The following is an 18,209-nucleotide window of genomic DNA, read 5'->3' as shown; positions in this document are numbered from 1 at the left end:
ATCAACCAATGTTTCATGGTTAAAAACTAATGTACATTAAACACAGAGCTTTTAATAACATGAATAAAATAACTCTTAAGAAGCAGTTTCATTCCTCAGAATGTTATTCCTTAAAACATGTCATGTTTTATCTTAGAAATCACAGCTTTGATTCATTCAGTGTTTAAATATATAACATGGAATTTATGTCCCTCTTTTTTGACAATTTTAGTTAAGAGCTGGTGGTATTTAAAATGTCAGGAACCCCATCCCGCAGATGTCATACAGATGACTATTTCAAGCAGTATTTGTAACTAATGATAAACAAAAACCATAGTTAAACAATACAAAAATGCGAAGTTATGATTGCACAAATATTGAAGTTTGAACCTTTGGGGCCAAATTTTCAGAGACTAAAACAGGTTTCCTTTGTAGTACCATGCACCTCTCCTGAAATAGTGCAAAAAGTACTTATTGGTGAGGCATTAAATAAGCCAGCTTTGTGAAATTCTTATTACATTGTAAATCAAGCAAAGATTTTATGGCAAGAGGAAGAAATATGCTGCTTGACTGTTGAGTTTTAGTTCTGTATTTCTGCTTCAGTTGATATTAAACCTCCTAAAGTGATTCCCTTGCACATTTCTGTTTTTTCCTTTTTGTGTTTGTTTGTTCAGAGACAGGGTCTTGCTATGCTTTGCAGGCTGGCCTGGAACTTGGTTTCGTAGCTCAGGCTGGTCTTGAACTCACAGTGATCCTCCTGCCTTGGTTTCCTGAGTGCTGGGATTATTGGCATGCACCACCACACCTGACACATTGTACATTTCTCCCTTTCTCTAGGAGTCATAATTTTCTCATCTCCTTTCCCTTTTGCTTTCTCTTCCCTAATTTCTCTGTCTTAATATCCCCACAGATTTTTCTCCTTTTGTGGTCAACCAGTAAAAGCCAAAACCTATATTCTCTTTTGTATTTTAGCATTTATAACTATTTCCCCAAACACAAACACTCAAACAATTCAGACATCCCTGAAGTCAAGAATGTAAAACGTATTGTGCTCATGTCTCAAGAACAGAAATTATTCCCACAGAAATTCCTATCACATGAGAGACTTTTGCCAGCAGCACCACAAATCAAGAGTCAGAATGGGTAACATATTGCATTTTTCCCTTTATAATTCAAAAGAGTAACTGAATTCTGCTAGTCACCAAAGCTGAATGTGAACTACAATTGTTCTGGACCATTAAATACACTATTCCATTACACCCTTGTACTAATCATGTGAGAACACAAAACACAACTCATAGGTGAAGACATTGAGGGGACGTAGCAAGAAAGAGATGAAGCAGTTCACACCAAAAAGGCCATCCATTAAATTAAGGAATAATAACCAGTCTGCAAAAATAATGTATTATCAGAATCCTAAAGCAGTCCTCTTGTAATTTAAAACTTTTCTTTTGCCAGCAAAGAGTATACCTATTATCAGATTGGTAATCTAAGCTCTTATTGGGGGTGCTCCTAGTACTTTGGCCCCATTGAAGTGATAGTGTACTGTTTGAAAATAAATGACCGAGTTGTACCTATTACTGGGGCTTTTATAAGTGTGTTGTTTCATGGATTCAGTCTCATACTTGATTTCAAAGTGAGCTGTGCTAGTTCAGATCATCATTATTTGTTGCTCTTCTCCTTGGGTTCCTGAAGGCCATGCATTGCTCCCTTGTGTTTCTATGAGTCTAAGATCTTCCCACTGTAATTTCTGTAATTCTATGATGTATGCTGGATTCTAAAGTTACTGGTGAGTTATAATTTCACCAATAGAACCTTTCACTGAAGGAATTTTCGCCATCTGTTTCAGGTCAGTGGATTGTGCCTTGCCTTAGCTGTTCGGACAACAGGACCTGTGACTGGAGAGAAATCACTTGGCAGCCCCACAACTGTCAGTACGGTGTCCTGACGAAGCCTCAGCTCCAGCAGTGCTTGAGGGGAAGAAAGGTAAGCTCTGGACCCAGTCCAGGAAGCTGTTTAAATTGTTGCCACTTGCAGTCCTAAAAGGCAGACAGTTGTGAGCATTAGATAGATTTCTGCTCTTTCACTCCACAGAGCAAAACTAACTGAGCACGAGTTGTCCTTTTGAATTATATGTAGATGTTATGATAGAAGAGCTTTCATAAGTCTCTCTCAAATTGTTCATTTTTCTCTAAGTCAGGGTATTTGACAGATGGAGGATATTAAATTGTGTCCTGCACTGACCCAGTTCCATGCTGTTTCATAGCACGAATTGGTAGGAGCTTGCCACGTCAACCAACAGTTGGCAGTTCAGAGCAGCTGTCCTTGTGGACTGCAGATCCAGCAGGCACTGCTGTTGAAACAGACATCTGTAGCTCAGCACAAGGAATCAAATATTCCTGCATGCAAGACTCCTAGTGCTAACCAAGTACATGGCTTTGTTTTTATACTAACTTGCTGACCTTTGTTTCACATTCCTAGGAAGGTCTCCGCAGACCTTACTAGGCTGATTTTCTCTTTATTGCAGCTTCTAAGCTGATTTCTTGGACATGCATGTCTTTTTTGCTAGGCATGATCTGACTAGGTAGAGTCTGGCAGAACTCTTGGACGTGAGACATAGGTCCATAGACTGAGCAATGCTTGGTTAACACCAAGAAAGTAATCTTCCTAGATTTTCAGAGTTCTTTTTATTGGGTAGACATTTCCTTATACAGTGTGTATAATCTCTCACTTGTGAGGCAAGTTGATTTTAGAAGCTGATTTGTACAAAGTTCTATTCATACTTTTTTTTAAAAAGCACTGGATAAAATGTATACCTGATTTTCTATTAGCAATTAAAGAATGGTAAGATTTAAGGAGGACAAGAAGATGCATGTCTTCTTCATGATTTTAATAAATATGTTCCAGTTTTAATGATTGAGAATAAGTTAATGACAAAGCGACAATATTACTTGTTAAAAGGGAAGAAAAGAAAACCACTATTTGTTATTGTCAGAAACATTAGCTAAACATTGAACCTGTACAAGGAACTGTTTCCTTATACCTTAAATCCCACCGGACTGTAAGCCCAATGAAGGCACAGGATGCACAGTAAGTTCCTGACTTATGAAGACTTGAGATATAAATTTTCATAGATGTACTGTATAAGGTTCACTTTGCCAGATTATGAACAAATTGGACTATCATATTTCTCTTGGAATGGAGCTTGTTCGTTAATCAGGGATTTACTGTATTTACTCCTGCATTTGATTCTTTTCTGAGCACACTTTTTGTTATATAACAATCACTTACTATATATTCCTTGATTTAGTAAATACTCATGGATAATAGAACTGAGATAGAAGATAGAATTTAGTGTTAGAGTGGATGCTTAATCCTCATATATACTACATCCTAGGTGCATACATTAATCACTCAATCAATGTTTGTTGAGTAATTGTATTAATTAAAAGCTTGTTATTCTTAATCACAACTCTATGAGATAGATATTATTATATCTGCTTTCTACTTAAGATTACAACTTAGAGAGACTGAGTAATTCACTGGTGATTATACAAAACTATGTTTGTATTCAGGCATTTCTGCCATTGCCTTGGAGAATTCATCCCATCTGACCTGCATATCTTAAATATGCAGCGCTGGGAATAGTGACAATAATGGTTGCTACACCAGCCCAACCGCTCTAAACTCAGAATACCATTCTGACCTCAGAATTTAGAGTATTCAAGAAAACTCCAAGAAGATGTCATAGTCTGTTAACCTGAAAAGCGGTAAATGTTGAATTTATCACTATATTCTATCTCTTTGGACATGACAAATATTGTTTCTTGGGCTCATTTTTTTATCTGTAAAATAATGAATAAATACAATCATTTTATGGATCAATCAACTTTGCAGAAAGCTAAATGCCTTCTCTGTCTTAGATGAAGATACTATAGTAAAATGTCATAGATTGAGTTGCTTAAAGAACAGCTTTAATTCACCATGGTTCTAGGGCAAAGAGCCTGAGCTAAGGATGCTGGCACCCAGTCAGGTTCTGGTGAGGGCCTTCTTTCTAGCTTCTGGCAGATGCCTTCTTGATGTGTGCTCATGTAATAGAAAAGGAAAGACTTCTAGGCTCTATTTCTTTCTTTTTTTTTTTTTTTTTTTTTTTTTTTTTGAGACAAAGTCTCACTGTGCAGTTCAGGCTGGCCTTGAGCTTATCTTGTAGCCCAGGCTGGTCTTGAATTCACAACCATCCTCTGCCTCAGTCTCCCAAGTGCTGAGATTACAGGCATACACCACAAACTCAGCTTTTTCTAGGCTCTATTTCTGTAGTATTATCTCCCAAAGGTTCCTATACCTCATCTATGACAATGGAAATTACATTTTAATGCATGAGTTTGGAGAAGACATCAGCAGTAACTCTATAGTTCTGTCTTTTAGTAACTTCAAAGCTGATTGTTGGCAACTCTGCAAAGTTATGATGAGAAGGAAAGATTACTTTTTCCTACCTGCAAAAAAAATGGGTTGTTTTAAAGTCTTTGTTTTAAAGAAACAAAGACATGCTCAGATTAGGTGCCTTCACCAGAGAAGGTTTAGTATCACTCCTCCCCTAGTCCAGTGCCCGCTTCAGATCCAGATACTCAGAAACACTTTTGCCCACACACTGGCAAGGATCCTACTGAGTCTTACCAGGATGATAGTTTATTTTTATACAAAACAGGGAAGCATTGCCCACTTTTAGTTAAAAAAAAAAGTGTCATAACCATAATTAGAAAAATCATGCTACACCAGTTTGAAGACTTCCTAAGAGAAGAAGGAAATGGATGCTAGGAAGTCAGAAGCTGATTAGTGCAAAAATATCAATTACAACATTGACAAGGCAAAATATGGGTAAGCTATGGCAGACTAATCTCATCGTTGCAAAATCTGATGTATGTGTACCAACTTGCTTATGTACATAGAAAATTTCTAAGACATAAAAGTAAATACATAGCTAAAGGGGACTGAGGCAGGGGTAGGGTGCCAAATAAAAATGCAGGATCTTGTGTTCAAAAGTAATTAAAAATTTCAAGGAAATAGAGACACAAAAAATTAACCAAGCACAGATCCCTGTGAGACTGCCGAATCACAGATCCATGAGCCAGTTCAGGTACCACAACAAAAATAGCTAGAGAAGCATGAAGAGATCATTTTCAATATTTCTGTATTATTCTCTTTTTTGCAATATGTAAGTATTATTTTCTTAATCCAAAAATTAAGTTTTAGGGGTGGAGTTGCAACTGAGTGAATGGGAGAGCATTTTCTTAGCCTATGGGAAGGCCTGAGTTTGATGCCCAGTACTGTATAAAATTATATATATATATATATATATATATGAAATTATATGTATATATAAGTATATATATGCTGAGCATTGAACCCAGAACCTTTGCACTGAGCTTCATCCCCATCCTGTTTTATTTTGCTTTTATTTTGAGAAAGTGTCTCACTATGTTACCTAGACAGTACTCTAACTTACAACCCTCCTGCCTCAGTTTCCCAAAATGCAAGATTATAGGCATGTACCTGCCCTGGCCCAAATATATAAATCAGGTCTAGCACATAGTCAGGAAAAATGAAAATGGGGGAGAGTTTGAGAAAACTATGTTATATTCAGAATGACCAAGGTAAGTCAAGTGCATTGACACAAAAGCCACATAACACAGAAACAATTGTGTGGACATTCATAATTACAATTTTGACATATCACTTGTTTTATAAGATCTCCCTTTCTGAATTGGAATAGGTGAGAAAAATGTTTTCCCAGTATACTTGTCTTTTATTATCCATGAGAATAATGAAAGTATACCAAGGATTCTATGCCTCCTATCTTTCATTAACATAAAGTTCTCATCCTTCACTAGAATTTCTGAAAATCAGTATGCCATTTCAATGACAAGAAAATATTGGAGCATAACAATTATGAAGATAAAAATAGTATGACAAATATTCTATTTTTAAAATACATCAGGTGGTGCCATTTTGCCTTTTTTCATGTTAAATAATCAGGAAAAGATTATTGGCAATTCTGCATAGAAATGCAGTTTGCACCTATTTAAGGACAGCAGTATAGTAGTGAATTAGGAAGATCCCCAAACCAGCAATCAGAAGCTTAAGCTACAGTTCCAATCCCATCAGATGAAAGCATTTTATATTATTCATTAAACACATCAAAGTAACTGTGCTATCCCATAGCACAACTCTTACAATATCCTAACATTTCACCCTGACATGTCCCTATCGTGCAGCATCTAATTGATCATCTAATAAAGTTAAGCCTGGAATATTTTTGTAAAGTCACATTATGTATTCACTTACTGTTTATTAAGATAAGAATCTTTCATGAGTGTACAACAAGATTCTTCAACTTATCAGTCTAGTTGAAGACGATGAATGAGAGATGCAGTCATTTCAGTGCAATTCAGATGCAATCAATTGTTTCAGTGGTGGGGAGGAGTCCAGAAGCAGGCACTGGCTCCAGACCAGGAGGCTCCGGGAAAAAACTGCCAAGAAGAAGGTGGTTGGGCAGAATAGTAATTATAATCAGAAGTCACCTGAACATCACATTACTTTGAAATAGAAAAAGATGGTACATTTTTCATCAGAACCTTTGCTATGGGAATCATATATTCAAATCAACACTTTCTTTGACTTCCCTCTTATGGAGGGAAGAGAAGATGAGTCAACATCAAGGGGGCAGGAACCAACAGGAGAGGAAGGCGTAAGAGGATTGCATCACCTCAGCTGCTCCAGTTTGCACACCTCGGATTACACAAATATAGAACCGTAATAACCTGGAGATGGTTTTCAATTAATATAGAAAACGCAGGTTTTTTAACAGTAGTAACCCAGAAGACTCCCTGTTGGCATGAATAGTTCAAAAACTGTGCTATGAAGAAACAGTACTTGAACTCCTGATTCTGGCACACTTCAGGTTTGGGGAACATGTTAAGCTGAGTTGTCTTTCTCCAAAGAATCAAATTAAAAGGTAAGAACATTTGACTGGGCCACTGAGAATTACGGAAGGTTAGGCCCCTAAATAGCATTCTGCTTTCTTTAGAATCTCCAAGTAGTCGTTTCTCAGTTCAATTTCCTTATGTTGTTATTACAACTATTTCTTTCTTTTTCCTACTATTTTACATTGACGAATGCCAAGTCTATATGTGGAAATATAAGCTCACCTGCAGGGAAGACACAAATCCACTGAGATGGAAAGGGGGCTCAAATTTCCAATAAATTTAACAAGGAGCCTCAGCTTACCTAATGACGCATGAGCAGCCCTGAACTTCTGCACCTCAGTCACTCTCCTTGGAGTCAGCAGTATTGGGAGGAAAGAGCAAACCCCTCAGGTGGAAAGACAAACTTGTATGCACGGAGGGCAACTAAGAGTGGGAGCCTTAAACTAAACTCTAACTTTATCCAACCATCATTTACAAGTTTCCATATAGGAAGTATGATTACTGCGATGCATAACTGTGTCCTCTCTAAGCAAATTAAAAAATTAAAAAATAACAAAACTGGTGTCAATGATACTTTTCTTTGCATTTCTCCAAGTATATACCCACATCTTGATAAACATGACTAAAAATTGATTAGAGCTTAAATTGGTAATCACAGTGTGAAATGTGAATTTACACCTGAAAAATCCTTAGGAACCTGACCCAACTGAATTAAGCTCTTCTTTTTTGTCAGTTGAAAGACCTCACTAATAAAATATCTGAAGGAAAAGTATAATTATGAAAGGGAAATATTAAAGGCAATATTTATGGGAACTCCTCAGCTGTTAAAACAAAAAGTATAATTTAAAAGTTAGTAATGTTTTCAAGTTGATAGTGACTTGGACTTTAAGGTGTTTAAATTGTTGAAGTGTGGCTAATTTATAGTAGTATGTTGTGTTTAATATGTGAATTCCATTATAGTTACATAATTCACTGTCACTGTCAGTTTCAATAACTAGAGGTAGATAAAAGAGGGTAAAGTGCACCTCACTGTCACCATGACTTTTACATCATTTTCTCCCTTAGCTTTCAACAAATACAATGACAATCCAGACCAAATGACAATATAGAGAAATGATTCATAATTTTGTTCCAACAGGTAGAACCATGTCTGATAATTTCTTGCTTTTTTTTCCCCAAAATTGTGTGTGTGTGTGAATATTTTCCTTAAATCTCAGTCTTACATTTGTTTTTACCCTAAGCAGCAATTTGGCTGCTCATCTATAGTCAACTAAATTAAAATATATGATTAGAAAACATTCAGTATAACCACGCCATATTTCATGGAGAGATAACTTTGCTTAGCTAGATCTTCATCACGGTCTCAAGATTATTAGCTTTCTGATCAGTCTCAGTTTTGTGTAATAGTTGAACCACCCTTGTCTCACTTAGAAAAGTTATTCATCTTATCAGAGCATTGTTTCTCAATTTTGATCTCCTTAGAATTATTGTAGAGCTTTCTAAATGTAGGGGTGATGCTTGGCTCCGAACTAGATGTGATAAGTAAGACTCCTCCTCACCGTGTTTTCATTTTTTTCTTTCATACCAGTGTTAGGGCCATTCAGAAAGCAGGCGTTGCCTACATTAATAGCCAAATGGCTCCTATTGCATCCCTTTCTGACTTCTTCTCTTGATGTTTCAGTAGGTTTCTGTTAGCTGGGCTGCGTTCTGTGTTGGCAGCTACGTTAATTTGATTGGATCCAAAGGAATGCTTCCATTTCTGTAAATATTGAAGATAGGATCTAGGCAGGATGAAAGAGCAGAAAGATGAAAACGGTTCTTAAGAGTTTTCTATTTTTCAGCACTTTACTGACTTAACCCAGCGAGCCAACTGAGACTTCACTTTTCATTTTTTAAAAATTATTTGCTATTTCCTTGCTACTTTGATGACTCTGGGAAAGGGTCATTGTTTTAGCCAGCTTTCCCAATGCTTGAAGGAGGACAGGTTTAAATTGGCTCAGGATTTCAGTCGGCGAGTGGCTGGCTCCAAGGACAGGAGCATCATGGCAGATGAATGTGGTGGGGCAAGGAGGGAGAGCGGATTGGAGAGAGCACCAGAGAGGAACGGGCTGGGAACTGACACACTCTCCAGCGTCACTCCCACTGACCCACACAGGCACACCCACAAGTGCTTTGCTGAGCTGCTAGGCAGCTCTTACTCCAGGCAAGCTGACAAACAGGATTGACAGTCACAGTTATGGGTTAAAATATTCTTGTGTCTAAGTATTATCATTATTAGGTCACTACATTCACAGTGAAATAAAATAGATTGAAAATCATGTCATTGTATGTTTAAATCAAAAGTTCCCAAAATGATAGTCACATTCTATCCCAGGGAACCAATTTCTCTAAATGTATTAGTCACAGTTCTCCAGGAGAACAGAACCAATAGAAAATATGTATAATTATGCAAGGGAATGTATCAGCTAGGATTTCAGAATAAAAGGCAGGAGAGTTCATGGTGGCTCTTTGCAGTATCAGGAGCAGAAGAATCCACAATGGCTGTCCACTTGCTGGAGAGCCTGAAGATACAGTTCTGCTCAGTCAAGAAGACAGAAGTCACAGAACAAGAGGGATGAGAGTGCACCACCAAGGCCAGAGGCATGGAAACTCACTGCAGAGTTAGGGGTGCAAGTCTGTGTCGGAAGACTGAAGAAACTGAGACGATGCCCAAAGACGATGCGGAAGACTGGAGCTCTTTAGATACAGAGGCCCTTCCTTCTTTCCTTTTTTATTTTATTTAGACTACAAGCCAACTGTGTGCCACCACCCATATCCAGGCTGGGTCTTACCTTTTCAGTTTGTGGACCCACATGTTAACTATCCTCAGTCATACCCAGAATGTGATTTACTAATCTGATAGGCATTTCTTCACCAATTCAACTTGACAGAGCACAATTAATTGTCACGCTAAGAGCAGAATTTTTTGTGAGTCATATAGATTATAAATGCAGTCTTGCATATACTGTCCACTTTTGCCAACTCACAAAAGAAAAACTCAGAAATTAAAGACAGTATTTCTCCTAGGAAGACATTGAATGCATGAGAATACAGTGGAGATTAGCTAAATGGTCATCATATTCAATTGTTTCTTGACATGCAGTTTAATATGATTTCTCACTCTCCCTGGAAATAGTCATGTGGCCATGTGACAGTTATAACCAGTTAAATGGGGCATTGATGTCGCCAGCTTGTAGCGCTGGCTCAGAGAACACTCCTGCAGTCCTCTGTGAACATCCAATTCAGGCAGTTCTCACAAGCCATAGTTTAAGGAGTCACAGTCCAGTCATCCTGGGTCCCTGAATGAACTCCATGCTCTCAGTCCCCAGTATCTTCCTGGAACTGCTTGGACTGCTATATTTGCTTTTGAGGAACATTTCAAATTTATCTGAGAAATTATTATTTCTTTCTGTATTTGAAATAGTATTTACCTTAGCTCACCTAACAAAGGGACTGTAGTGTTGAGCTATTGCAAATAAAAATAACTAAGCCATTTTGTAGTATCCAAAACAAGCTTTTTTAAAAAGTAAGCTCCAGGCCAGGTTGTGGCGCACCGCACACCTGTAATCATAACACTCAGGAAGCTGAGGCAGGAGGATTACTTCAAATTCAAGGGCAGCCTGGGCTACAAAGTGAGTTCAAAGCAAACTTCAAAAAGACAAAAATAAAAGTCTTTAAAAAGCTTCAACCTTTAAAAGAATCTATAACATGATGTGCTAGGTTCTATAATTAACTAAAGTGCAAAAGAGTGGGAAAATATCATCCACTAAACACTTTGTAATGGCCCACACTGGAAATACAGAGATGCAAAACTCTTGTGTACACAGCTTTGTCTCCAGCTGATGAGCTGCGATCAGCCTCTCATGACATATTCAGAGTACGAATTTTCTTTTCCCTCTCGAGAATCCATCTTGATGGAAGCATCCTTATCCCATCAAATCCCAGAACCAGAAAGAGATACTTACAGAAAAAGGTGATTCAATCTTTGGAATAAAGTTGCTACAGCAATCCAAAATAGGATGAGCATTATTCCTGTGATAGTTTATTGGATCAATGCTTCATTCAACTCTGAAAGCACTGTTCTCCATTGAAGAAATGAATTTAACTTGACTAATACATTAATATTAAATTTTATATGAAATTCCAAAATGTTTAAACAAAATGCATTTACTTTTTCTGTTGCTTTTTGTAATTAAAAAAGCTTATATATGTTCTTTCTAGAAAATACAAAAGAACAAAGAGTATTTTCAAGACATCACCATTTCAAAGTAATTGTGATTATCTTCCCAGGACCCTTTCTACTACATACACGTACAGTGGTCCCTTTGTTCACAACCTTAATTCTTTTCACAGCTCTGGTTGCAAACTGAATTGGATGAGAATTGAATCAGATTTCCCCCTAAGGTCAATACTGAAACTGACCATTGAATTTGATTCAGTTCTCCTCCAATTCAGTTTACGACTAGAATCATGGAAAAAATTAAGTTTATGAACCAAGAAACCAGTGTATTTTACATTTACAAAAATCCAGCCGTTATTTATATTCTGATTGTAACCAAGCTTTTTCAAAAGTTATCAAGAAATTATTTTCATTGCAATATTTTCATATAGCAATATTGTATAAAAAGATGAAATCAAGTGTATTATACTGAATATAATCAACCATTTGTTCTTAAATCTTTGTGCTGCTTCCACTTTATTTTACTTCTAAAATATATATTTGAGAAATATCCTTAAATAATTGCTAGAAGTGGATTTCTTTAAAAGCACTAATTTACAGACACAATGGAAAAGTTTTAATTCATTTGTCTCTCCAGTGAGAACCTAGCTTTGTGTTTGGTAAAAGTGTCTGGCCATTGGAGATTCAACAACCTACAAAAAGACAAAAAGTGCTAATTCCTGACAATACATAAGAGAATTTGTTTGCATGATTTGGCTTCTAAAATATTGGTGTCTTTGTTAGGGAGGAAACTAGTTGTTTTAATGTTTTCTTACCAAAGTTGATTATTTTGATAAATGCTGGCTATTTATATTTATCCATTTTATATTTTATTACTATATGTTTGTGACACATAATAAATACATTCATTTTGGGGAACTGATACATGTACATATTTCATCTTGATTATTTTTACTTTCCTCTTCTCTCTCTCCATCCTCCTTTTTCCTTCCTTTTCCTATCCCCTTCCTATATCCGCAGGGTCTATCTCTTTGTTTCCTACTATTTTCATTTAATGGTCTCATTTTTTCCTTTTGATTGCTTATAGTTACCAACACATGCGCATACTAGTATCAGGCAATAATTCTCATGGGAGAGAAAAGGGGTGCTTATTAACTGTGTGGATAGTCAAAAATATGTATAAGAATTTAAGCCTTTTAAAACAAATAATCTGGCTGGGGCTATAGCTCAGCAGTACAGTGCCTGCCTGGCAAGCACGAGGTCGTGAGTTTAATTCCCGATACCAAATGAATAAATAAGCTGCACATTTCCTTTTTAAAATTTAGCAAATCAGAGGGTTGTAAAAGACATAAAGACTAAATATAAATCATGTGACTGCAAAGAAACTATTCTTTAATTTATAGTATTATTTTTTAACTATGTCACGCACTTAAAAGATCTTAGATTTTGGAGAAATATTTTAATTAAGATTATGAATTACTTTCTTATAAAAACTGCCTCTGGCAGAGTATCAATACTAAATTAAAACTGCATTTTCATTTTAGTTGTTCTTTAACATTTATACATTTCATTAATGAAAAAGCAATAGGATAAAATAGTTCTTTAGAAAATGCTGTGACTACTAGATTGAACAATGCTCTGTAGAATGTCTGCAGTTCAGAACATGTTTTGCAGATGATTGTGGTAATACTTCCTTCTTTAGCTCCTGTAGTTCTTGCTTGTTTTGAATTCCCCCTTGAGGCTCCAGATACCTGTTTTGAGAATGCTGATTTGCTTATGGTGAAGTTTCTTGATTTCCGCCATACAGAACTCTGGTTTCTGCAACAACTCTCCAAATCCTAGTGCAAGAAGGGGCTGCAGAGTTGGTAGGGTGAGAAGGAGACGGCTGTGACTTTTAGGCATTTCCTGTCTTCTGTGACATTTTCTTTAAATGAGTTAATGACTTTAAAGTCCTTCGGGGGCACTGCACGGCAAAATGGCTCTTGCCTGTCCTGGGCCTGCTGCTATCTCGCACTTACTTGTGTGCCTGCTGTGTGCCAGGATAAATATTTAAATGCTTATATAATTTCAAGATTTAAGTACTCTGGGGTGGTACTCTTATTTCCTCCATTTTATACAAAAGGAAAGGAAACCTTGCAGAGGACATAGGATTTGACTCAGATTATCTGGTTATTAAAGGATCATTCCTTGAGCAGGGCTGTTTTGCCTCCAGCATCCTCTGGTGTGCTGTATTTTTAGGTATAGCCACGCTAGAAAAGGACTGGAAATTTAAAAGTATTTTTTGCCTCTCTCTCTCTTTCAGTAACATGAAACTGCTTGATATTTCTAAACCTCTGTATCTCTAAATGTGTGTAGTAACCACACTGATAGTTGACAGGAAATACAATTTGATACTGAGAAGAAACTACGAGAAAAACTCATACTAGTAATGTAATTTAAAAGCTAGATCTTAAAAGTCCTTCACCAGCGGCATAAGCTGAACTGTATCCTCTCCACCAATCACATTAATGTTCTAATCTTCAGTACCTCAAAAAGTATCTGAGAAAGTGCCAGCATTTAGAGATATGGCCTTTGAAGTGGCAAATAGGGTAAAACATGGTCTCCCTAAGCCAATATGACTAAGATCTTCATAAAAGTTAGGATTAGGACACAGACCCATAACGAGGAAACACTATGTGAAGATACAGAGAAGACAGAAGACATCTAAAAGCCAAAAAAAAAAAAAAAAAAAAAAAAAACCCTAAAAAGGAACAAACCCTCCCTACTCCTCAATCTTGGATTTCTAGCTTCCAGTTATGTGAGAAAATAAATTTCTGTTGTTGAAGCCACCTGATTCACTGTAGCACTGTGTTATGGTAACACTAAAAAATGGACACAAACGGAGTTGAACATTTACTAGTATCTAAAATCAAGAGCCTTCCTGATTCAAAATCATTCTTTAAAAATCAGAAATGTAGGCCAGAAAAAGTTCTAGGTCCAATTCAACGAAAAAAAAAAAAATCTACTTATTTCACAAATTATCTTACTCTAATGGAATTTGCTGCCCCAAATGGAGCATGACTGAGAGGATCACTGGGAGCCTTGAAATGCTAGTCATTATAGGTTGGCCATATTTATGGAAGTAATATTGGATCTGAAGGCAAAGTGGAGAAACTTTCTGGATTTATTAACTCAGCCACTTCTATGCAATTACTGAAAAGAGTAAGACTTTGCAAAATTTCACCAAATTCATTGTGGATGGACAAATGCACAAGCGACTGGGAAATTATGGAAATGTTTACTATTAAAATCAGCAGAAAATATGTGCATGACTAATAGAAAAAATATCTCAAAAGAAAAAAAAGACTGAGTAATAAATTAAATCTTATCAAAAGGTATTCAAGGGATTCTCTGTGGCCAAAGTTCTTTTAATTTTTTTTTTTTTTTTTTGTCTTTTTCCTTTTTATCGGTACCAGGGATCGAACTCACGACTGCCTGCTTTCAAGGCAGGCGCTTATGCCGCTGAGCTAAATCCCCAGCCCCCAGTTCTTTTAATTTCAATTCACTAAATGTTTTTAAAGTGCATTAATGGTAGTATGAGGAAAATTAAAATAAAAAATTGACTCTGATGTCTAATACTTCCTTGATGAATTATGAGAAAAGGAACACAAACTCAGATGGAAAAACTTCATGTAGGCTTTGATAAAACCTATAATGGAAATAAAGATATAGCGTCAAATCACAGAGGACAGAGAAGGTGATTCTGGCTAGAGTCACTGGAGCAGACTTGTTGGTAGAAATGCCATTTGTGTTGGGTCTGGAGGATGACAGGTAGAATTGCAGAGGGAGAGACTTTCAAGGCAGATGGATTAAAACAAGGAAAAACAGATGTTCTTTCTTGAGGGCAAATCATGGTCAGTGAAAAAGTAGAAATCTGTCATGCTTACTGGAGGAGTTGTATCGAGAGGATGGACCATTGACCCCATACTTAAGTCAAAGAACTGGGCTTGAGTTTTGTGTTCACCATTTCTTAGATTTATGACTTCAGTTTCCCTGAGTCTCATTCTTCATCTGTGGAAATCTCTACATCAGAACTCTGATATACAATAAAAATTTAATAAATGTTACCTGAACCTATATAATTCAGACTTCATTATATTGAAGATGGAGAGCAAATAAAAAATTTGAGCATGCAAATCAGATGACTAGAACTAGAGTTTCCAAAGTTTATCTCAGCAGTACTGTGTGCTGGGTGAATTAGAGGACAGTCACCATGAAACAAGGAAGAGTCGTCAGGAGAGTGTCAGAGTACTGCAAGATTGCAGCAATTAGAGCCTAAAGCAGGGCTCTGCTTTTGGGAATGGGAAGGAGGTGATGGGTGTGAGAGACTTTGCTGGAGAGCAAACAGCACTGGGATATGCAACCTGGAACAGAAAACCAGATTCTGAGCGTCTGCTTCTTTTTTCTTTTCTTTCTTTCTTTCTTTCTTTCTTTCTTTCTTTTTTTTTTTTTTTTTTTTTTTTTTTTTTTTTTTTTTTTGCACTGGAGATTGAATTCATGACCTAGTGCTTGCCAGGCAGGTGCTTCTACCATTGAGCTAAACCCCCTGCTGCCCCTCTTTCTTTTTTCAAGTAATATTTCCTTCAGGAGATATCTCTGAATTTTCAGTTATCTTTCATAAGCTATTTCATGGCTCTTTAAATTAGTAAGGCTTACTAACTGTTTAGAAGAGAAAGTAATGAACATAGGAAAAACAGAAAAATTGAAAATAACCTGAAAAGCAAAGCTTTATTGCATTAGTTAGTGGGTTAGTAGATGATGTCATTACTAGCAAAAAGGAAAATGAACAAGTTTGGGGAGAAGATATTCTGAGTGCTGTTTCTAAGCTTCAGAGGCTATCTTTCAATTAGACACATAATTATATGAGTAGTCAAAGCATGAGGTATTTTAGATTAACTCATGTACCATGTAAACATAAAATTTAGAAGCAAAATGTTTTTCTTTAATTTATAGATTATTTTCATTGGCGATTCAACCAACAGAGGGATCATGTACTACCTGATTGAAAGGGTGAATGAAACGCTGCAGGAGTGGCAGAAGTTGCATGGGACTAAACTGTATCCTAACGTCAATGGTGGAAAGACTCTGATCAGTTACTCCTACTATCCTCAGTTCTGGCTAAGCTCTTCATTGAGACCAACGTTTGAGAAAGCACTTGAGCACCTCTTGCAAAGGTACAATGGAACTATTATGGAAGACCTGATGCCGCGATGCACTGATGTTTTATAGCAGTTATAATTGCTTACTGTATACCAAATGCACTGAAAAGCTTAGATACCCTGTAATGTGGCTGAAAATGAGTTACAAATGACAAGGAGTTCCTGTGATCAGGAAGCCAGACATGGTTCAGTGAAATGTGAGGCCATGCAGTTAAAATGTTTACCATCTGTTTCAAAGCAACATGTGTTGTTTTTCTTTCTGGATTTCAGATCACGTCCACTAGAGAATACTGGCCAGACAGTATTGGTTGTTGGCGGTGTTCAGTGGCTTAATTCCAATCACCTGCAAATTATTCACAAGGTTTTGAAGAGGTAAATTTATACAACAATGATTGTCATGAATATTCTAAATGTTGTAAAGATAGTATTATTATGAATGAGTTTGATCCAGATTTTGTTTAAGAAAATTTTGTAATTTAAAATTAAGAATTTAAAGCCTGGTTTAAAATATCTCAAAATTTACTTTTGTACAAGTCAAAACAAGCTTTTAGTATTTAATTTTAAATTTAATGTAGAACAAAACTGACCCAAAAGTCTATCTACAAAAATAGTCCTAATATACATTTATTCTACAAAAAAGGAATTTAGTCCTCAGTGCCATTTATTGCATTCTGAAAAAATTCTACTGAATCTGTTTATGTAATTAACATCTACAATGCAAGTGAAGTTTGTGACTTTAGAATTTTAATTATTTCATTCAGGGAAAATTTACTTAATATCCTAGTGATCATCAAAACTTTGGGAATTGGATTTCACTTGCCAGTGGATGGAGTACATTTCTTAACACAGGTAAGTTCATTGCTTCTAAGCTATGAGAACCTCATGGTTTCTATATAGATCTCTGCTGGGAAATGACCCAAAAGGTACTATGTAATATTCACCAAGTTTCATAAAAACCAAAAGAGACAATATACTTAGAGGGTGTGATTTCAACTCAGATATTATTGTTCCTGGAGACAAAGAGACCATCGCCTACCAGTGGCTTATAAATCATACACAGAGTTCATTAAACAAAAATGTCCACTATGCAACATAAAGAATGGAGGCACAGATGAGAGGGATAAGTATCATCCTGTGCCATACTAGTGTTTCATGCACATTTCGAGGCTATATTAAAAGGTTTTCCTTTCTTCAGGTCCCTACTGAAACCACAAATGAAACTGTTGGTACCAACCAGTCTTTGGGGGGAAACGATGACTTTTCTGAAGATAAATACATTAAAGAGAAAAAAAAAAACTTATCTTTGAAACTTTATCCTGTTTTGTCCTCTAATTGAATATTCACAGAGGAAAACCTTGGGTTCTGATCAGTTGTTAAAGATGATGGTTGATAGAACTGTGGGGGACTGGCAGCAGCTGAAAAGATAGGAAGTATGAAATATAAATGACCTTTATTTTGAGAATGCGGAGAGAGACACCCCCATCCCCTGGGGGCGGCACCCCATCCCCACCCCCATTCTGCGATCTCTCTCTGTGGAACATGTGGAGTGAGGCATATAAGTAGCCTCGGTTTGGGGTGGAACCTAAGGGGGCATGAAGGATGCACAGGTAGCCCATTGGTCTTTGTTTGGTGCCATAGGTAAATTTGTAAGAGTGGGGGAGATAGGAGCTCCTTGGCTTTACCGGCTACAGTGTCCTGTCTGGGCCAAAACCCTTTCAATGGTAAATGTATCTCAGCCTTCATAGAAGATTCAGGACAAAAAAAAAAAAAAAGTTCAAAAGTCAAAGAGTGAGCAGTGGCCATGAACATTGTAAGTAAGGGCTGTGTGCA

The 18,209-nt window shown here is 36.7% G+C and overlaps 1 protein-coding gene across 1 annotated transcript in view; it reads left to right on the top strand.

Moving 5' to 3' along the window:
* Positions 1 to 18,209, top strand: part of Cped1 (cadherin like and PC-esterase domain containing 1) — a 266,447-nt gene that overhangs the window by 227,363 nt on the left and 20,875 nt on the right. The window contains exons 18-21 of the mRNA XM_063241609.1: positions 1,829 to 1,965; positions 16,174 to 16,394; positions 16,650 to 16,751; positions 17,141 to 17,228. Of these exons, the coding sequence (XP_063097679.1) occupies positions 1,829 to 1,965; positions 16,174 to 16,394; positions 16,650 to 16,751; positions 17,141 to 17,228 (548 nt within the window). The remainder of the gene's footprint in view (positions 1 to 1,828; positions 1,966 to 16,173; positions 16,395 to 16,649; positions 16,752 to 17,140; positions 17,229 to 18,209) is intronic.

The sequence above is a fragment of the Cavia porcellus genome, unplaced genomic scaffold (genome assembly GCF_034190915.1).
Source record: "Cavia porcellus strain 051 isolate PalLab524CR breed Dunkin Hartley unplaced genomic scaffold, mCavPor4.1 scaffold_2, whole genome shotgun sequence".
NCBI lineage: Eukaryota > Metazoa > Chordata > Mammalia > Rodentia > Caviidae > Cavia > Cavia porcellus.
Note: the sequence above shows the minus strand (reverse complement) of the source record. Positions and strands in the feature narration are given on the sequence as shown.